We start from the raw sequence: 23,836 nt of genomic DNA, 5'->3' as shown, positions 1-23,836 counted from the left end.
TAGTTTGAATAGCTGGACATAATAACCTGTGTTTGTGTAACTGAGCGTGACGTTTTAACTAAAAATGCTTTTCAACATTGTGTAACTGAGCGTGACATTTTATCTAAAAATGCTTTTCAACATTGTGTAACTGAGCGTGACGTTTTATCTAAAAATGCTTTTCAACATTGTGTAACTGAGCGTGACGTTTTATCTAAAAATGCTTTTCAACATTGTGTAACTGAGCGTGACGTTATATCTAAAAATGCTTTTCAACATTGTGTAGTAAAATTCATACAATAAAACTTTACTTCACTGCAAAACTGTGAATCCAACACGTCTTATATAATCTAACATCCTTACTTTGCACTGTCACCAATGATTTTCCTTCATCTGCACTTGTCTTTCTTGCATATGATATATCTTTCTAATATTTAAGGAACTTTTTCTCATCTGCACAGATTTGGACTTAGGTTCTCTTTCTTTAATTTTCCATGTTTTACAACATTGTTCATTGTTCATCAATTTAGAGAGAAAAAAGATTCAACTCATTTGCAGCTTTTGTTCTTGATGGATTCCTAAGTTCTATATGTGTCACGAATTACTGCTGATGTATGGATAGTATAGTTCTGTTTATCTTAGTCAGCCGTAATCCTAGCTGGACACTAGGTTGTGTCTCCTTCATTCGGCCTTAATTTTAGCTGGACACAGAGGCTTAGATTCTTCAGTCATCTGGATACAGAATTTTAGTTTTGTCAATCAACATTAATCCGAGCTGGAAAGAGAGTTTTAGGTTACGATGTCAGCCTTCAAAATAAATGGACACTTAATTTAAGTTTTTTCGCTCAACCTTAATCACAGATGGACAGAGAGTTTTAGGGTCAATGCGCCTTTTGTTTTTCACTCTACACAGTGAAACTGCACTGCTTGTTTCATATCTTTTCTACTATCAATCAGTTTATTCTGCAAATGGGACAGTTCATTTTTATTTGTGTTATTAACTGTCAGGGGCTAAATGGTAGTCTATAAAATGGTTTTACAAGTAACATCCTTTCACCATTCCATGATATCAAATTCTCTTGTATGACTCGTCCATTTCTCTGTTGCCTATCTAAAGTTTCTAGCAAGCTTAAATGGCATTCTAGAATGACCATAAAGGTTGTTACAATCTAGACAAGAAACAAATGACCTTGAGCTTGAAGTATTTTATTATCCTTTTCCTTCATGGTCAACATAGTATGGATACTTAGCACTTGCCTGTCTATATAGTATGAAAAATATTCTATCTCGGATACCGGACATCATAAGAATCATCAGAAATAATTAACACTACTAAACTATTAACGCTACGTTGTTGAGCGTTAAAGATGAATCATGTGCAAAACCTGATGTGCTATAACAATCTGCATGATCTAATGTATATTTATGCATATCAACATTATTAAACGTTTCAAACGCAGTATCAATGATCTTTATTGGCACAGTAGTTAAGTAAATTTCCTTGGGTATATTGACTAACTGACTCATTAAAACTATGACCTATTCATACTCTTTTCCTGCAATATGTGTCTTTGCATCATGAATCGAATACACTTAGGGGTGACAAGGCCTGTGATCAATTTCCTCTATCTTGTTAAACTCCTGTTGGGATCAATATAATCAAACTTGGTTCCATATAAAAGCCTTTCGTGTGTCTCTAGCTGAATGTGTTACCAACTGTTCCAGTGATTCCCCTCTAGATCTATGGCAAGCGCTCGTGTTGATCTGAACTTATTTACCATCTATTTCAAATGTGTCCAGGCTGAAATCATTTGCAAATGAAATATATCCTTATCTGGAATTATGCTTTCCGCCTTATTATGCTTTATGTTAAAGAAAATTTTGATAAACATGTGACTATAATGCATGATAAAGTATAGATGAACAATACTGTATATTTCTGATACCAGTAATTTATGTTGCAAATCTTGATGAGCTGGACCGTCATGTAAGACTGTTAAGCGACAGTGATCTATAATTTTTACAGACTATCTGCTTTTATGAATGTGACACGTGATTGTGTCAATAAAGTGATTTTTGTCATATATGAAACACGTGTTTGTGTCAATAAAGTGCATTCAATCATGTTGACTATATATATATATATATATATATATATATATATATATATATATATATATATATACAACCTCTGCAGCATCTCTCCTCAACAATTCGTACATGGTAAGATGACACAGTCAGCAATATTTGGGAGACATTCTTAGAACGTTTCAATGTAGTATTACCTTTGTATACTGCAGGATGATATTATTCGTGCATTGCTGCGATACAGATATAAAATCCTACTGATATGTCTTGGGCTGTCTTTAGTGTATGTGAAATCATTTTTGCTTGTTTGATGCTTTCACTTTCAAGATAAACAACTTAAGGAATTTGTTATTACTTCTGATAAGGTATGAAAATATACCATTGTGTTTTCTATGACAATTATGTCAACTAAATGTTTCGCTCAGGAAAAATAGATTTAAAAGCATAGTATATTGCACCCGCTTATTTAGATTTTAGATTTTACTTTATCATCCCATGCATATTTGGGAAAGAAAAAACCCACATCTACAGTAGTTAAATTAATTTGCGTGCGTTCTCCTCTGGCCCTTGCATGTCATCCAAGTCTTCTTGCCTTAGATCACCATCATGACTCCAGATAACTCTATCGTAAATGGTAATGTATTGATATAAGCTTGTGCAGTGTGCATTACCAAGGCACGACCCAACGTTCCCACGTTGGAAAATATAGTGCAAAATATCAATGTGTTTCTGTCTTTAAAGAATCTAATGACCATTTCAACATAATTTAGAAAGGCAGAAAACGTTAACCCTCATACGCACTCCAGATTCATTAGAGCGATCGTGTATTTAAAATGTTGGTGCCGAAAATATTAAATTTAATAGTCATTTTAAGATACCAACTACAAAAGCGCAGTTATCGAAGCGGTTCAAATTCAACATTGAAAACGTTATACTTGACACATAAATATTCGTAAACTAGTCAGGCCTCGTTCATTATGATGCTGGAAAACATAGTTGCACCTTCTGTAAATCTCAACAAAGCAGATATAGAACTTTACAGACATAGATTCAAATCTTATTATTCAGTTTATGGAGAAGAAAAAAACAAACAAAGTAAATGTATATTTTAGACATGCTAGTTTTGATCTTTGAAACAGTGGTGTAAATTGCTAAACATTGAAGTTCTTAGCGTCATTTATTTCGCTTGAAGATGGAAATATTCGCTGCTTTGGTAGCAATAGAGCCATCAACCGGCTCTCGTCGGTCAATACTACTAAAATAAATTCTACAATTGAGTCACTTCCGCGTTTAAAATCAAACGATTGCTCTTCATGCGCATTACCTAGGCCGGTTTATAAATACCAGTTTGTATTTCAGTGAGTCGTTTAACAATTTCCACGTCTCATTACCAAGTAGGGAGCCATTTGCAACAGAGTTGTCAACTGAGAAGTGGAAATAGGATTTTATATTGACCGTGACAGTTTACCTTAACGATGGAAAGTGCAGCGCAATTTATCGTTAATGTTAGAGTGGATATAATCGTTAAATTTGTAGGACATTTGAGATGAAGTTACCCTTCACACGATTGCATGCAATAAATATGAACCAATATTCTTTCCTTTTAAGAAATTACGGAATTTCATTAAAGAATACAACAGAAAGCTTGTCACAAACTGACAGCATCCTCATTCAAGGTAATTAAAGTTGAAATGCTTAATGAAGAAAGACAAAATGGTTAAAATTCGAAAGAACGAAAAAGAACCGGGCGATACAAAGACATAAGAAAGATACAAATGTGATGGAAAGAAAGAAGGAACGGAAAATAATTCAAATATCAATACAAGACGGAAAAATTCAAATGTACAGGAAAAGTAAGAGGAATAAGAAACAAATCGCAACGCATTCCAAATTAATTGGAGCGATGGCGTGTCATTAAACTGTATATAACCGTAGCGATGAATGTTTATCTTATAATGTTTTTGTGCCTAAAGGGTTTTATTCTGCTATTATAACTAATTTGTTTATGGTTGTAGCTTTGGAGAGAGAGAGAGAGAGAGAGAGAGAGAGAGAGAGGGAGGGAGAGAGTAAAGCCGAATAGGTTCGGCGCTCTGTTTGTATTGTTCGTCTCATAACATCCCCGCTTTCCTCAATTTCTTTAAACCTCTTGTAAAGGGCACAAATTTAAATCGTTTATTTGGTTTTTATCTTCTGATTTTTTCATTCGCATTCTGTTGATTTGATGTCATTTCACTTTCTTCTTTTCTGTTTCCAATAAATTTTTTTCCTCGTCTTTGTGTTGTCTATCCTTTCATATTTCTTTCATTTTCTTTTCTTCTGTCACCCTTTTCTATTTTCTTTCTTTTTATTCCATTTGCCATAATAGCTGTAATTGTTTTAAATAGTAATATTTATATATTAATCACGATGATGCATCACTATTGTGATGTTGCCGAAAAGACGGAATGTTGCATGGTGTCAGGCCGCGTATTAAGAGGACAGTTGGATAAATCAGACCTGCTAGCATCTATTGGCTTTTTTGTAGTACTTGCATGCATCTATCAAATTCGGGTGGTTGCTGTATCTTTCAAAGTGTCATCTGTTTTATAAGTTCTTCATATACTCGCTTACAAATCAATTCAGCTGCAAACAACGTAGACCCCGATCATTCGATGGATCTATGCCGTCTGCATTTGCACTAATTTATAAGCGAGTATGATCGGTATGATGTACGTGTGTCTTTGAAATAGGAGTGTTCCTATATTTGAAAGTTTGGATGATAATTTATATTTAAACTATGGTAGTTATTCTATGACATCCATGGTATTTTCATACAGAAAGGGAATTCCACACTTTAAGAGGGGAATTGTACATTTTAAGGTAGGTAAGTTTCCATACAAGGAGAGTATCAATGAATAAATTCATTACAGCATGAATAAAGATAAAACTTGCTGTTGTTTATCGTCATTATCGACAGAGCGGCAGCGATCTGGTATTATGACATTGGCACGACGACTCGCATCGAAAGTTGTTTGGCGATCGGTGCTGAGCGCAAGGTCACGCAAGCTCAGGCTCGCAAGCACCTGTGGAGCTCATTTCAACAATCCCTGGATGACATCACCAAAGTCGTCGTCATAATATGTTGAGCACATGAATCTTCAAGCCTTAACAAACACACACGAGTCTCACACGCCCACTTACGACTGTCATTTTAATAAACGACAGGTCCATCTCTTATGTACAGTTGTATCATCAGGGTCTCCCCTGGCAGGTCTAACACGTGAACGTCCTGATTCATAGTTGATAAACGTGAATCAATGACTGTTACATGGAATATATATGGTCGCCGCGGGAGTAATATACAGTAGTTAATCCTGGGATGCATTCGGGTAAAACTCGAACAAAAAAATATAACTCTGCTTGGTAGTATTATGTCCGACGGTGTTCGAATGGGGGTCATCTCGCGTACGGTACCTGCCACTGATGGCGTCAGAAGTTAAATTAACCTGCATCGTCGAGATGGTTTTGAGAATGTCTGGCGGGATACGTTGCCCATGCGTAAACGTCCTTGGTGCGTGGTAATCTCGGACGCTTGAGGCCAATCAAGAACCATTCTCCAATACTAACCTCTTATTATGGAGGTTTAATGGAAATGACAGAGCCAAGTGTTGGCTCTTGTGCGTGTATGAAAATTTTCGAATCTGTGCCGATCACCAGTGAAATCCTCCGTTGGATCTCATCATTCAGTGATTCAATAACATTAAAGGTTGCGCGACCCTTTGACGAGAACATAAACGAGTTATTTACTTCAATAGCAGACAAGAACTGGATGGCTGGCAGCGAGACATCGGATACCAGATCTTCATAACATAGCTGATCGTCAACGGATGGCGTAATCACGTACCCACATCAACCACCGCATGATCAAATTTAGTAACTGTTCAGTTTTTTCCGGATCCGGTCAGGCCACTAATTAAAGTGAGAACCGAGTCTGGAAACACGGAACTGGTTCCATCGAAACTGTGTTTGGATGGTGGAGGTTTCGCCTGTACAAAGAAGTCAACGACGGTGAAACCTTCTCCTTTCGTTATGCGATGTTGAAAACTAATTGTTATTTAACTTAATATCATGCCTTCATATTGCGTGCGATGCAGCATAAAAACACGGACCGAGAATCAAACACAGGTTCTAAAGCGTAACAACAAAACCGCAATAGCAGAACATGCGTCCAGTGTTGCTAAAGAAGATTACGTTAGTCAGAACCTCCGGTTCCGGACCTTCCAGGTTCAATGGTGGAGCCAAAGAAAACTTTGACGGTGATATTGGTGCCGCACTAACAAAACTTCAGGGGCGCAGTGAAGTAATTATCCAGATAAAAAAAACATTCCTGGATTCAATTATTGCGGGCTGAAAAACGGATAGATATACGGCTTGATTCCAATGACCGATCCTGTCAATGTTATAAGCATAATTTCGCATACAAAGCATATTGGTGTCATGTTGGACACTTCAAAAGACTGGTGGTAATGGGGGGACAGATGTAATTCGGCCAACTGTTGCTTGATGGCATCACCGTACAAACTCTTTCCACAGACCTTAATGCTAACGTTCGGTGAAATAAATATACATTCTATTCTACTTCAACATGCGTGTCACATACTGTCATAGAAAGCAATGTTGGATTGTCAATCAGGCAAGGGCAGCACCGTGTCTTGCGCAGCTCTTAAGAAAGATAACTCTATTGGAACTTACATAGGTATGTGAAGGCAGTTCCCCATCGGTCTAAGGAACATCTCAAGGCACATGTACTACTATATCTCTTCAAAGCATAAAGACCAAGTCGAGTGCATTTCACTGTGACAACTACAATGTTCGCCATGTTTAAATCACTTGCTGTATCAGCGATATCTATGTCACGTGACGGTGATGCTAAAGCTACGGATGACTCTCCTGTCTATTGCAAATTTTCTTGTTCAGTCGAAGAAGAACCTGACACTCTAATGTTTTTACCAACTTGAATGCAGTTTAATTCCCTGAATGAAATCAAGTGTTCAAATAACCTCAGCCTTTGAGACTTAGATATGTTCTCTGCGGATCAAAGGACTGACAGGTTTTCGCAATGTACGCAAAGCCATTATCATCCGAATAGCCGTATGATTCGAAACAGGGAGGAAACACGTAGCACTGTCAATCTGAGGACGAAAATATACTATTTTGCAAAATAACGTCAATTATATCATCACATCTAAAAACATACATCTCAACAGGCATACTAAGTCAGCTCTATGAATGTATAATTTTGAAACAGTGTTTAATAACGCCCATCTACCCAGTCATCCGATTGGCTAAATGGGACAACATTTCTAAAATAAGTTACAGGGTTATTAACATGAACTGCTAGCAACGACATTCTGTCTTGGCAGAAACCTGGAGTATACACGACGTGGCCCTACAATAGGTCACAAAAAGACGCACTATGTACCATTTGAACTACTTTTAATTAATAAAATTGTAATTAAACAGGTTCGAGTTCAAAATGCTCTCTCTCTCTCTCTCTCTCTCTCTCTCTCTCTATATATATATATATATATATATATATATATGTATATGTATAACACATGATTTTGACTTGTCCGTTTCTCAAGAACCATCCTTAACGCGATTGTTTTTCAATCAATGGTTTTTATTATCCTAGTTTAGAGAAAATGTGTGCTAAAGATCTCCAACCTAGGTATTCGCATATCTATATCATTTGCACACATACATACTACTATTGAAATGAGAGGATGAAGTGCATGTTATTAAATGTATCCTATGTTCTACACGGTAAATTATAACTTGAAAACTAAGAAAGTACTAAACAATACAAATTATATATTTCATATAGAACATATGATCAAAAATATTGAGATCTAAACGAGAAAGGTTCTACAATTCCTTAAAACACTGGGACGTTGTAAAGTCTTAAATACCATGTATAGGCTATCATCAGTCCACATATAGTTTATCATCCATCCACATATTCCTTTTTATCCATCACAAATAATTATCATCCATCCGCAGATAATTATCATCCATCCACAGATAAGTATCATCCATCCACAGATAATCATCCATTCACATATAATTATCATCCATCCACAGATTCTTTAACATCCATCCACAAATAAGTATCATCCATCCACATATAATTATCATCAGTCCGCATATTATTTATCATCAGTCCGCATATTATTTATCATCAGTCCACATATTATTTATCATTAATCGACATATTGTTTATCATCCATCCAGATAATTATCATCAGTCCACAGATTGTTTATTATCCATACACAGGTAGTTTAACATCTATCCACAGGTAGGTTATCATCCATCCACATATAATTATCATCCATTCACAGATAATTATCATCAGTCTGCATATTATTTATCAACAGTCCACATATTATTTATTATCAGTCCACATACTATTTATAATCAATCGACATATTGTTTATCTTCCATCCACAGATAAATATCATCAGTCCACAAATTGTTTATCATCCATCCAAGGGTAGTTTATCATCTATCCATAGATAATTATCATCCATCCACAAATTGTTTATCATCAGTCCACAGATCGTTTGTCATCCATCCACAGATAATTATCATCAGTCCATAGATAGTTTATCATCCATCCACAGATTGTTTATTATCGATCCATAGATTGTTTATCGTCCATCCACATGTTGTTTATTATCAGTCCACATATTGTAAATACACAGTGGGAAAATGTACCAATACTTAAACATTTGCATTCGGAAATAATTACATTTTAAAATATGAAAAATGTGTGCGTTTATTTCCACAAGTATAGTAATTTCTTATTACAACGTCAAAATTTAAAAAGAATTTACAGTATTGTAAATTAGATCACAAAATGGTACTGAACATTCGATCCCGTGTCAAAATGTATAGAGTTCCAAATCAACTACAGTGATGATCTGAATCAATTCCAATATTAAACGTGCTGATGTTCCTGTAATATCGAATGTTCTAAACTTCTGAGAAGAAGACTTTCTGATAAACGAAGCTTTGTTAGTCAAGGAATAAAGCGAATGAATTCCAACATTTAATGTTCTCATGTGCCTGTCATGGCAACTGTTCTAAACTGCCGATAAGAAGACGTACTGATAAATTAAGCTCTATTAGTCGAGGAATAATCACCTTCTGTACGAGCAGCATTTTCTAAAGTTTCCACCTTTTGCTCATCAAGGTAGGTTTTAAGATCACAATGGACACAGTGCTTGGATTCTTCAACTAATATGAGTTGCCGGAGGTTATCGTAGTCTGGACTACCCCTCTTGACTGAGAACGATGTAACAGTTGTTCTTTTTCTCTTGCAAATTCGACACATTGTCCAGGTTCAATTTTACAGTTCCTAAACCTTTGTCAATATGCTTCAGGTACTTACTCATAACCCTTTAAAATTGTTACGTTTAGGCTCTTACAAAACGCAACAAGAAAAGAGTAAGGACAACAAGCTTTGTAAAATTTAACAAATAATTTATTTTCCTAGAAAAACAAGGTAAAATGAGAAAAAGAACTTAGGTTTTACGGATCAAATCCCCCTTCCAAAAAAAAGAGAATCGCCCAAGATTTAAAAAAAATAAAAGTCCTAGTAATAAAAAGTCCCAAAGAAACTGAGTTCGAATCCCGATGAAATCCAAAATGGAAGGCGATGTCGTATGCTGAGGTCAGCATCGTACTGATGTGTCAACAGTTCTTTGCTGAATCACAGAAATTAATACTTCAGTGTTTGAATTCTGTGTAAATTTCGATAACTGTCCTTGTCCAATAATTAATTTAGAGCACAAGTAATTCCAGGGAAAAATTCTCTTAGAATCTAAATAATTTGAAGAAAAATTAAAAATCAACTCAAATAGGTTACAAGAAAACACCTTTAAGTGTCAATAGTTTAAAGCCCGACTGCCCATATTCTTTATAGAAAACAGTTATACACTAATTTAAGACGCAAAACAGATGCCCGGATAAAGGTCATTTGGTCATGTTTCTAGAAGAAGATAGAAGCTTTTTACATGCTTAACATCACGTCCTCCCAGTATGGCCTTAACTAAAACCAAGGATTTTACTCTGAGAAAGAATTAAAAATAGAAGAAAAAAGTTCTTTACTTCAACTATTACTGATTCTGATTTAGGGTCAGGAACTAGGTCAGCATTAGATACAAAGTTTCTATTATTAGTTGTTTATGAAAAACAGTCAGGTCAAAATAGAACTGACCTGATTTTCTGGAAAATGTCAAATCCAGTAAATGAAGTTACATTACAATATCATGTAATGGAATAAACAAATTTAAAACTAAGAAACAAACAATTAAATTAAATTAAATATAAACTGAATCAAATCTACATAACAAAACTACATTCCTCATCCACATCATTATCAGTACTCTGTTGTGCTGACAATGAAGTGTCGACTTCACGAGCTTTGCCAAGAAGTACAAATTGTATAATAGAAATGAGCGAGCAAAACAAGGTTTGTAAAATTTAACAAATACGTTATTTCCATAGAATACTAAGTAAAATTTAAAAAGATCTTACATTATTTTTCATTAAATCCCAAAATAGTCTTAAAGGTTCTATTACAAGTCCAAATGTATAGAGTTCCAAATGCCAGTGGTGATCTCAATGAATTCCAATATTTGATGTGACGATGTGCATGTCTTCTCGAACGCGTTAATGTGCCGATGACCTGGAATGTCGCGATGTGTTAACAACCTTGATGTAACACAATTATATAAGCCTAAGGTCTCTAAATGAAGTCATTATAATTCCTACAAATTGATTTAGTCCAAAAATATTATTGAGCACTTCGTAATTCCAGTGAAAAAATAATTTGAATAAATAAATCTGACTAAATTGAATTCTGAACCCAAATATAAGACTGAATCTGCTCCATATGTTAAGGTAGGAATGACTAATTTTGAAGTAAATAACAATAATAATAAAAGCTCAAAACACAGAGCCAGGATGTAGGTCAGTTTCCATTCTGAAACATTCTATGTTGTCAACAAGATCAGGAATTTCCAAGTGAAAACCTAAGGTCCTAAGCTAAGATACAAGTAAACAAGTTTACCTTCATTAATGATGATTCGAATATTTGATTTATAATCGTAGAAAAATAGAAAAATATTAACTCTGTATTATATTGTTTACAAAATAAATGTCAATAGTTATGGAAACCCTTGGCTTGATTTTGAATAAGGGTCAGTTGCTAAATACAAATATATAAAACTATCATTATGGAGAAAGGCCAGCGGACATTACAAATTAAATATACATAACTATGCCCCTTTCACAAATAAATAAAGACCAAACAGGATCAATGGTGGCGATCTGCTGTCCACGATCCTGCTTATTACGTAACCTTTCGTTACATTTAACGTCCTTCAATGCCCATCATTTTATGTCTGTTGAACCATGGATAAACTTTGAGTAAACTTTGATTGGACCATTGATTGATGTCACATCATCATAATCAAAATACAGCAATAAACGTGAGCAGCGATCCTATAACGAGCACCGTCATGTTGTGAAAATTATGCATAGAGATCTGTCTATCATGGTGACCTCTGTGGACTCGATGCTGCCAGGCAAACCATGCCAGATGGTTTTATACTGAAAGTAACAACGGATCCATTGTTATCACAGAGGTTCCTTTCAATATGCTGAACCACACAAGTATTCAGTCAGTACATGTTTTGTATGACGCACACGTTTTCATGCAATATACAGATTGTGTGCAATTTCGAGAATCTCTGTTTTATTAAAGAGTTAACACATTCAGAGCATCTCTCCAGTTAATGCATGGAAAGAAGAGAGGAAGAGACAAATGTAGAGAGAGAGAGAGAGAGAGAGAAAGGGAGAGAGAGAGAGAGAGAGAGAGAGAGAGAGAGAGAGAGAGGATGAGGACAGCTTACTGTCGTAAAAGCAAAAAAGCACAGACTAATGGTTGATGCTGGACGTTTTTAAATATTTCTGTTGAAGTGTGCATAAAACAGAAGCAATTTTCTTTCTTTGCAAACTAGAACAATTTCCATGGAACATGAATTCTCTTCTACGGTGCTTTAAATGTAAAAATCAACAAGACGGTTGGACGGATCGACGGTCAACAGTGGCACGATATGTCCCTTCTTATTTCATGAACGGGCATAAAACATTATACGGAAGGATTATTCTGAACTTGTCCTTCCGTGTAAATCAGACAGGTCCCTTGCATTGAATGCCTACGGCTAGCCATTATCTTGTAACGATACAGTTCGCAAAAATAACCGTTTTTCTTTGGAAGGTTACAGACCCAACAGCACTAATGCTGTCAATAGAGAGCACAAATAATGTCTAATACATGTGTTATCTTCCGTTTCAAGCACCACTGTCAACAAAGTTCAATTGTTAACTGACGTAAATAAATACTGATAATATCAGCGGATCTAGAACGGCATTGATCTTATATGGGATCTTGATAGAAGTCAATCACTACTGTCCTTGTACAGATGTGTTACAGATGACTAGCCAGACAATGAAATATTTGAAGTTGAACTATTGCCAGCACCACGGTCATCATAGTTCTTTGGAGGATTTCTTACAAACTTGTATTCATAGTTTACAAGGCATACATTGGAACCCTGGTACCCCAGGTACATGCCACTTTCTGCAACAACAAAATATAAATAAATACGCGTATATTACATATCTTTCGAAAAATAAAAATCTTTCACCTTAAAATCTTATATTTTTTTGATTCACATCACTCATGATGTTGTATATGTCTTTTTATAAATTTAAGTACAATTTCATCTTAATGTACTGATAAATTAATAACCAATTAATAAAATCGGGTATAATAGGACAATCAACAGACAGCTGACATTGGCACATTTTTAGGTGTTTTTAATAACAATCAACCCCGATTTGTAGTAAATGACACAAAGGTTGAAAATTCGAATTTCAAATAATTGGCCACATTGCCATTACTTTTTATTATTTCATGTTAGGGTCATTAAGGACAAAACATAAACATATGTCCTTGCGGGTGTTTAAGTAAAATCATTTGCTTTATACAAAGTGTGCTTCAACTTCCATTACACGAAAATGGGGATCATTTTGGCAGCTTCATCATGGATTAAGGAGGAATATAGATACGGATTTTGATGGCTTATATTATTGAACTGCATGTAGTTTCCTTGCATCTACCAACATGAATAAATTAATTCCTGAGCTACATAGTGAAATGAAATAACACAGAAAATGGAACGATAAGTCAATGCGCTGTATCTTTTATTCGACACAAACATTATATTTGAAGTCATAAATATGGTACCTGATCTATAAGATTTTGTTTTAATTTGCTTAGAAAGTTAGTTATCCTCTAATTTGATTCTGCCAAATCCATTTACTGTCTCGTATTTTATTCTATAAGACAAAGGGTCGAATACTTAAACATACCTTTGTGTTGAAACATACATTTCCCTCCATCGGTTGTTTTGTAAATAAACTTGTAGGCCATTTCGTCCTGAAAGGAGTCGAATCATAATTAGGAAAGAATAATTTGAAGATGAAAAAAAACTAAACTTGAATACATATTATTATATCTAACTCGAACGTACATTAAAAGAATCATATTTATTCACATGGTAAACAAACATTAACACGACTAAACGAACAGAGATCGTAATCAACATTATGCCACAATATAGTATGATCTGTTAAAACGGGCACCTGTTATTTTTACGCACTAAGGTCCGTGACGGGCATACATTTCTGGCGCTATATCAAGAAATATATTTATTATACGAGTACACTGTTAATGTATGTTAGTTAATATGCCATTATCATATTATTGTACTTGTCACGCGTATAATAATATTTAATGAACACTCATTGTCATCATCTAGTCGTGTAGAGGACAATACGTAGTGACGGAAGATTCCGAATGCATATTAAACTCATTAATCAACACGAGTTTATGGTTGCTCCCAGTAACATTTCTATGAACAGAACCTTACTTCGGTGCTCATTCCACGTACAATTTATAACACTTGTTGACTAATTTAAGTATATTGTTCATCACGGCTCTTACAAAACTTAATTTCAAAGAAGCACTCATATATGACCCTATATATCGCCAAAGAACAAAACGGAGTATATTGTGCCAGTAAGTTATTTGTATCATCCAAGATATAATCTCCTCTTGTATTTTCAGACATTTGCCACTTATTTGATGCAAAGTAAGGCACATCTCCTGGGGCAATACGTTCTTTGACAAATGTCAAACACAAAAAACAAAGTTCTCAATCTATTCCTGAATGCATAAAGTGCAACTACATTACCTATTCCGTACAACTCCAACCATAGGGAAAGATCTCGTCCTGGGGTTTGGCTGGATGTCAAGGCGCCCAGCCTCATCTCTGCACAAGGAAGAAACTCCCCAGTTTAATTTGCATGGGTGGTAGTATGTGCCATAAATTGGGGCATTGGTTATTCTTTTAGCGCTAATAGTTTCTGTACTTACATTTAAACGAACAGAATTGTTGGAGTCCACAAAGATATATCCATTTTCATCCTTTTCGATTGTTGCCACAAATTCTACATATCCCGTCTTTCCCACTGTCACCGTACAGTCTAGAGACACCACGGCTACAACAGAAAAAGCCTTGCTGTTGTTGCTATTATTATCATCATCATCATCATCATCATCATCATCATCATCATCATCATCATTATTATTATTATTATTATTATTATTATTATTATTGCGGTGGTCCTGGTTAGTGTGGATGATTGACTTCGAAGAAACTTCAAAAGGATATGATTTTTTGAAATTGATTTAATCCTTTATTCTGTACATCTGTCTGCGGCGGTTCGAGTCTCGGATTCAGCCAATGTGGGTATGTGAGAAAGCTTGCCAGTAGCTTATCGTGGGTCGGTGGTTCTTTCCGGAGTTTTCCCGGGTTCTTCCTCCACCATTAATACTGGCCGCCATGTATAGCCTATCGTGTGCTGAAAAATGGCGTTAAACCCCACAACAACATTTATTCTGTACACAACTAAACACCACGCTATCCTCCAAGTGTGACATAGCTAAATGTATTCTAATGGCTGGTATTTGCACTTGAAAATATGAATAAACATGATTTCCTCCTAGTTAGATGAAATTTCTGCCTTACGTTTTAATATAACAAAAAAAAAAAAACAGGTCGACCAGCTTTAAAAATAATTTTCTCCGCTTTTTTAAGAACAAAAGAACATATCAGATGCTCAGTTATGTAATACTGTAAACATTGTACCATGCTTTTTTTTGCAATAGCGTAAACATTTAAATGGAACTAATAGGGTACTTTTTATGCCGCACAAAATGAATGGCACATTCTCTTTATATGTTTTAAAGAATAGTTGTTTGGTGTAGGATGTATGAATGCATTTCGGTGCAATATGATCTGCAAAAGGATTGTCCTCTTTCCATCTACTAACACCTCAGTAAAGATTGTCTGCTTCTCCTTTCCATCTAACAACACCACCTTAATAAACACTACATTATCTGCTTGTCCATTCTGTCTACCGACAACACCTGGTAAACATTATCCGCTTTTCCACTCTGTCTACCGAGAGCACCTTGTAAACATTTTCTGCTTGTCCATTATGTCTACCGACAACACCTTGTAAACATTATCTGCTTGTCCATTCTGTCTACCAACACCTTGTAAACATTATATGCTTGCCCATTCTGTCTACCGACAACACCTTGTAAACATTTTACGCTTGTCCATTCTGTCTACCAACACCTTGTAAACATTATCTGCTTGTCCATTCTGTCTAACAACACCACCTTGTAAACATTATCCGCTTGTCCATTCTGTCTACCGACAACACCTTGTAAACATTATCCGCTTGTCCATTCTGTCTACCGACAACACCTTGTAAACATTATCCGCTTGTCCATTCTGTCTACCGACAACACCTTGTAAACATTATATGCTTGTCCATTCTGTCTACCATCACCTTGTAAACATTATATGCTTGCCCATTCTGTCTACCAACACCTTGTAAATATTACATGCTTGTCCATTCTGTCTACCAACACCTTGTAAACATTATCCGCTTGTCCATTATGTCTACCAACACCTTCTAAACATTATATGCTTGCCCATTCTGTCTACCGACAACACCTTGCAAACATTATCCGCTTGTCCATTCTGTCTACCAACACCTTGTAAACATTATCTGCTTGTCCATTCTGTCTACCGACAACACCTTGTAAATATTATCCGCTTGTCCATTCTGTCTACCGACAACACCTTGTAAACATTATCCGCTTGTCCATTCTGTCTACCGACAACACCTTGTAAATATTATATGCTTGTCCATTCTGTCTACCAACACCTTGCAAACATTATATGCTTGTCAATTCTGTCTACCGACACCTTGTAAACATTATCCGTTTGTCCATTCTGTCTACCGACACCTTGTAAACATTATCCGCTTGTCCATTCTGTCTACCGACAACACCTTGTAAACATTATCCGCTTGTCCATTCTGTCTACCGACAACACTTTGTAAACATTATATGCTTGCCCATTCTGTCTACCAACACCTTGCAAATATTATATCCTTGTCCATTCTGTCTACCAACACCTTGTAAACATTATCCGCTTGTCCAATATGTCTACCAACACCTTGTAAACATTATATGCTTGCCCATGCTGTCTACCGACAACACCTTGTAAACATTATCCGCTTGTCCATTCTGTCTACCAACACCTTGTAAACATTATCTGCTTGTCCATTCTGTCTACCAACAACACCTTGTAAACATTATCCGCTTGTCCATTCTGTCTACCGACAACACCTTGTAAACATTATCCGCTTGTCCATTCTGTCTACTGACAGCACCTTGAAAACATTATCTGCTTGTCCATTCTGTCTACCAACACCTTGTAAGCATATGCTTGCCCATTCTGTCTACCGACAACACCTTGTAAACATTATCCGCTTGTCCATTCTGTCTACCAACACCTTGCAAATATTATCTGCTTGTCCATTCTGTCTAACAACACCACCTTGTAAACATTATCCGCCTGTCCATTCTGTCTACCGACAACACCTTGTAAACATTATCCGCTTGTCCATTCTGTCTACCGACAACACCTTGTAAACATTATATGCTTGTCCATTCTGTCTACCATCACCTTGTAAACATTATATGCTTGCCCATTCTGTCTACCAACACCTCGTAAATATTACATGCTTGTCCATTCTGTCTACCAACACCTTGTAAACATTATCCGCTTGTCCATTATGTCTACCAACACCTTGTAATCATTATATGCTTGCCCATTCTGTCTACCGACAACACCTTGCAAACATTATCCGCTTGTTCATTATGTCTACCAACACCTTCTAAACATTATATGCTTGCCCATTCTGTCTACCGACAACACCTTGTAAACATTATCTGCTTGTCCATTATGTCTACCAACACCTTGTAAACATTATATGCTTGCCCATTCTGTCTACCGACAACACCTTGTAAACATTATCCGCTTGTCCATTCTGTCTACCAACACCTTGTAAACATTATCTGCTTGTCCATTCTGTCTAACACCACCACCTTGTAAACATTATCCGCTTGTCCATTCCGTCTACCGACAACACCTTGTAAACATTATCCGCTTGTCCATTCTGTCTACCGACAACACCTTGTAAACATTATCCACTTGTCCATTCTGTCTACCAACAACACCTTGTAAACATTATATGCTTGCCCATTCTGTCTACCAACACCTTGTAAATATTACATGCTTGTCCATTCTGTCTAACAACACCTTGTAAACATTATCCGCTTGTCCATTATGTCTACCAACACCTTCTAAACATTATATGCTTGCCCATTCTGTCTACCGACAACATCTTGCAAACATTATCCGCTTGTCCGTTCTGTCTACCAACACCTTGTAAACATTATCTGCTTGTCCATTCTGTCTACCGACAACACCTTGTAAATATTATCCGCATGTCCATTCTGTCTACCGACAACACCTTGTAAACATTACCCGCTTGTCCATTCTGTCTACCGACAACACCTTGTAAATATTATATGCTTGTCCATTCTGTCTACCAACACCTTGTAAACATTATATGCTTGTCCATTCTGTCTACCGACAACACCTTGTAAATATTACATGCTTGTCCATTCTGTTTACCGACACCTTGTAAACATTATCCGCTTGTCCATTCTGTCTACCGACAACACCTTGTAAACATTATCCGCTTGTCCATTCTGTTTACCGACAACATCTTGTAAACATTATATGCTTGCCCATTCTGTCTACCAACACCTTGCAAATATTATATGCTTGTCCATTCTGTCTACCAACACATTGTAAACATTATCCGCTTGTCCGTTATGTCTACCAATACCTTGTAAACGTTATATGCTTGCCCATTCTGTCTACCGACAACACCTTGTAAACATTATCCGCTTGTCCATTCTGTCTACCGACAACACCTTGTAAACATTATATGCTTGTCCATTCTGTCTACCAACACCAGCTTGTAAACATTATCCGCTTGTCCATTCTGTCTACCGACAACACCTTGTAAACATTATCCGCTTGTCCACTCTGTCTACCGACAACACCTTGTAAACATTATATGCTTGTCCATTCTGTCTACCAACACCTTGTAAACATTATATGCTTGCCCATTCTGTCTACCGACAACACCTTGTAAACATTATCTGCTTGTCCATTCTGTCTACGACACCTTGTGAACATTATCCGCTTGTCCGTTCTGTCTACCGACACCACCTTGTAAACATTATCTGCTTGTCCATTCTGTCTACGACACCTTGTAAACATTATCCGCTTGTCCATTCCGTCTACCGACAACATCTTGTAAACATTATCCGCTTGTCCATTCTGTCTACCGACACCACCTTGTAAACATTATCCGCTTGTCCATTCTGTCTACCGACAACACCTTGTAAACATTATATGCTTGTCCATTCTGTCTACCAACACCTTGTAAATATTATATGCTTGCCCATTCTGTCTACCAACAACACCTTGTAAACATTATATGTTTCTCCATTCTGTCTACCAACACTTTGTAAACATTATATGCTTGTCGATTCTGTCTACCAACACCTTGTAAACATTATATGCTTGTCCATTCTGTCTACCGACAACACCTTGTAAACATTATCCGCTTGTCCATTCTGTCTGCCAACACCTTGTAAACATTATATGCTTGCCCATTGTGTCTACCGACAACACCTTGTAAACATTATCCGCTTGTCCATTCTGTCTACCAACACCTTGTAAACATTATCCGCTTGTCCATTCTGTCTACCGTCAACACCTTGTAAACATTATCCGCTTGTCCATTATGTCTACCAACACCTTGTAAACATTATCCGCTTGTCCATTCTGTCTACCAACACCACCTTGTAAACATTATCCGCTTCTCCATTCTGTCTACCGACAACACCTTGTAAACATTATATGCTTGTCCATTCTGTCTACCGACAACACCTTGTAAACATTATCCGCTTGTCCATTCTGTCTACCGACACTACCTTGTAAACATTATCCGCTTGTCCATTCTGTCTACCGACAACACCTTGTAAACATTATATGCTTGTCCATTCTTTCTACCAACACCTTGTAAACATTGTATGCTTGCCCATTCTGTCTACTAACACCTTGCAAATATTATATGCTTGCCCATTCTGTCTACCAACAACACCTTGTAAACATTATATGCTTGTCCATTCTGTCTACCAACACCTTGTAAACATTATATGCTTGTCGATTCTGTCTACCAACACCTTGTAAACATTATATGCTTGTCCATTATGTCTACCAACACCTTGTAAACATTATATGCTTGCCCATTCTGTCTACCGACAACACCTTGTAAACATTATCCGCTTGTCCATTCTGTCTACCAACACCTTGTAAACATTATCCGCTTGTCCATTCTGTCTACCAACACCACCTTGTAAACATTATCCGCTTGTCCATTCTGTCTACCGACAACACCTTGTAAACATTATCCGCTTGTCCATTCTGTCTACCGACAACACCTTGTAAACATTATATGCTTGCCCATTCTGTCTACCGACAACACCTTGTAAACATTATATGCTTGTCCATTCTGTCTACCGACAACATCTTGTAAACATTATCTGCTTGTCCATTCTGTCTACCGACAACACCTTGTAAACATTATCTGCTTGTCCATTCTGTCTACCAACACCTTGTAAACATTATCCGCTTGTCCATTCTGTCTCCCGACAACACCTTGTAAACATTATCCGCTTGTCCATTCTGTCTACCGACAACACCTTGTAAACATTATCCGCTTGTCCATTCTGTCTACCGACAAGACCTTGTAAACATTATCTGCTGTCCATTCTGTCTACCAACACCACCTTATGAACATAATCGGCCTCTTCTTTCAATCTTCAATCCCGATCGCTCCAGTGGCCTTAGTGGTTAGAGCGTCCGACTCGGATGCGGAATGACGCGGGTTCAAGACCCGGTTGAGTCATATCAAAAATTTATAAAAATGATACTAACACCTGCCTCGCTAGACGCTCAGCATTAAGAGGTCAGTATTAGGATTGGTCGGCCTGGGGTCAGAATAATGTGACTGGGTGGTACATGAAGTTACATCTCTGTGGCTTGATTCCCCAGTGCTAGACACGACTATAAACTTCCACACTGCATGCACCGTGGCGATATGACTGAACAACTGTTAAAGCTACGTTAAAAATCCAAATCACACACACACACACACACACAAACACTCCTACCTACCTTTCCGTCTACCAACACCAAAATAACCAATATTTACAACACCTTTCCTGCTACCAAAACTAATAAACATTATCTGCTACTTTATGGAATGGAGAGGATAGTTTGTTTCTTTTCTTGAGGTATAGATTTATGGAAGTTAACTCTTACAATCCTAGTGAGTTTTTCTTCTTTTTCAATATTTAGTTTAGGTGGTCAAAATGAGGCGTAAATGTTGGCAAACCGATATAATAGGATTGTTGTTCTTCTAAAGTATAAATAAGAAAACTTTTTATAAATAGGTCAGAGTCCAGGCAAAAGGTAGAATTTTGAGGATTCTCTTACAAAGTTACCCAATCGGAATGTAAATCAGCTTGTATGATTTACAATACTTAGATCTTAATGCACTTATTAAGATGAAACTTAACTCTCATCATGATCGTAGCGCGTGCAACAATGTACGCAGGAGAAATTCAGTAGAGTGTACATCGTACGATCCTATCATCCGAGTGTCAGTGTCAGATTATGTACACGATCCGATCATCCGAGTGTCAATATCAGATGATTTACACACTTTTCTTGCGGAAGACTCAAAATGTGTTGCTTAAGCTGGAATAATGAACCAAGCCAAAGCCAATCAAATTAGACACTGTATGCTTTGCAATCTGGGACCTATACCCAACAGTAAGCCTCGTTTTCAAAATCGCCACATCATCGAGTTTACTCCCCTTCCCGCTCCAACATGTATGAGGACGGGCACGAGGCTATTTGGGTTGGAGTGCTGTCTTTGACGAATACGTTTGTTAAATCAATCAGTTTAAAATTGCTTTGGGAGGAAATGCAGCTGCCACATAGACGAAAGTGGCAGAATCCAAGCGACGCAGTCACCTTACAAGAAGAAACACATGAATCTAGGTTGTCATTTACATCGTACCCTATCATCACTTTACTGTGTGTGTGGGTGTTGGGTGGGGTAGGGGGTAGGGTACAGGTCTGATTCCGAAACGCATTTCAATGTACTATCTCTGTCTGGTTTTGCGTTAGGTGCTGGCGCTGCGTTTTGGAAATGTAATAAGGAGAAACCACACAGCTGTGAGGTCGGCATGCAATTGTTAAGTTGTGATGTAAATGTGTAGTTGTGAAATTTGTGGTGGTATGTATATTTGATTTAATTAATTTATATTTGATTTGATTTAATTGTTTTTTTTAATATTGTTTTTATTCCATTACAGGTTATATAGTAATGTAATTTTGTTTACTAGAATTTGACATTTTCCAGAAATTAGTTTGAATCCGACTGTTTTTTTGTAAACACCTAATAATATAACTTTGTATTTTTATCACATAGTAGGTATAGTTTTCCTATAGTATGTGCAGTTTCATATATTTGATATTACCATATGTTAAAGTATCACTTTATGTGATTCTGATTGGTCCAAATAAGCCCATGAAATTATTTTGCAGTATCCTATTTACTGATTGGCTGGGATCGTGGGAAAACGTTTTTAACCCCGCCTTCTGGAATGTTTGGTTTTGAATGAACATTTTTGGCGGCCATTTTTGAACTCGACTCGCGAAAGAAAATTAAGGAAAAATTATCTCGGCTGTCTGAATATGGATATGTTACCCCTACAGAGGTTTGTTATGTCATGCATAACAATATCATAATGAGAAAAATGGTGTAAAACGACAAGACAAGAACAACAATAAAAAGCAAAACTAAGGGTATTGCTTATTTGATGGCAGGGTTGGGTGAGGGAGCGGTATATCCTTAACATAGATATAGAATCCACCGTATATACAAGCGTGGTTTAAATGTTAACTTACAATAGTAAATAAACTCACCTCTGTTCACAGAAGAATTAGAAAATAAATAGGTCTCCTAACTGACAGAAGTTTATCCAAGCACAGCATCTTTACGCAGTATATATGGAATGCAAATCCGACTAAAAAATAAATTTGTTTACGTCTTCTGTACAGTCTATTGTTCCAGTCAAATACTGTATATATCCGGTTACAAATGCATTGCAGTAAATGTGGGAATTTCTGCATCCAGGTATCCAGTAATCCGATTTCACATAAAAGTCGCAACAATGTAACGTATAGTTCTGCAAGTGACATTTTAGGGTAAACAGGTACTCTATGCCTACTGTTTACCGTATCAATGTGGCATCACATAGCATTAATCATTCTGTTTTGAAAAATGATTTTTCGTTATAAAATGTTGTTTATTCGGATGGAAGCGTTTTCTTTGATTTACAGTTTGTAAAAATGTACAATCTACTTTTACTAGTTCAACTTTGTTTAGGACTATATTTTATGCACAACAAATGAAAGTTGCACCGTATGTCAGAATGAACGAAATTGTTCGTTATTCTTTCTATCTAAATAATTTCCACCGAAATAAAAACTGTGCGACAAAAAGACTCTCAAATGGGTACTGATTTAATATTAAATTTATGAAACTAGTTAAATAATGTCCAGCGTTTGCTTGACAAGGCTCGCAAAAGCTGGACATTATTCAACTCGTTTCATAAATTCAATATTAAATCGCTACCCATTTGAAATCCTCTACTTATGCTGACCTAGTTTCTGACCTTGATTCAAAATCAGTAACAGATGAAGTAAACAACTTTTTTTTTATTCATTCCTAGTGTGGGATTTTAGGGAGGAATCGAGGGTGCACTGGGTGTATGTGACTTTTTACATGAAACAGTCTCTTTTTCGAAATTCTGGTTTTACCGGAATTGCGCAGTAGTCAGGTTTAATACCGATGTTTTGAGAAATAATCTCAGTTGGGCTTTTAAACACTTAGATATCAAGGTGGTTTTTTTTTCTTCTGTTTTGACCAGTTGAAGTAACATTTTAATTTTTCTTCAAATTATTTGGATTCTAAGAGATTGATTCTTTTCCCTGGGAATATTTAAATGCG

At 36.5% G+C, this 23,836-nt stretch overlaps 1 protein-coding gene across 4 annotated transcripts in view; it reads right to left on the bottom strand.

Moving 5' to 3' along the window:
• Positions 1 to 7,708: 7,708 nt before the first annotated feature.
• The window catches only part of LOC149798791 (uncharacterized), a 144,001-nt gene continuing 127,873 nt past the window's right edge, over positions 7,709 to 23,836 (bottom strand). For 3 of the 4 annotated variants that reach the window (XM_089957671.1, XM_089957672.1, XM_089957673.1), the window contains exons 7-9: positions 14,619 to 14,743; positions 13,553 to 13,619; positions 12,060 to 12,758 (exon numbers count right to left, since the gene is read on the bottom strand). In XM_089957671.1, the coding sequence (XP_089813797.1) occupies positions 12,616 to 12,758; positions 13,553 to 13,619; positions 14,619 to 14,743 (335 nt within the window). In that variant the 3' untranslated portion in view covers positions 12,060 to 12,615. Of the gene's footprint in view, positions 11,726 to 12,059; positions 12,759 to 13,552; positions 13,620 to 14,618; positions 14,744 to 23,836 lie in introns of those variants that run through there. The other variant, XM_089957674.1, reaches the window with a different exon arrangement.

Source organism: Sinohyriopsis cumingii, chromosome 5, assembly GCF_028554795.1.
Source record: "Sinohyriopsis cumingii isolate HCF-2022 chromosome 5, ASM2855479v2, whole genome shotgun sequence".
Taxonomy (NCBI): Eukaryota; Metazoa; Mollusca; class Bivalvia; order Unionida; family Unionidae; genus Sinohyriopsis; species Sinohyriopsis cumingii.
Note: the sequence above shows the minus strand (reverse complement) of the source record. Positions and strands in the feature narration are given on the sequence as shown.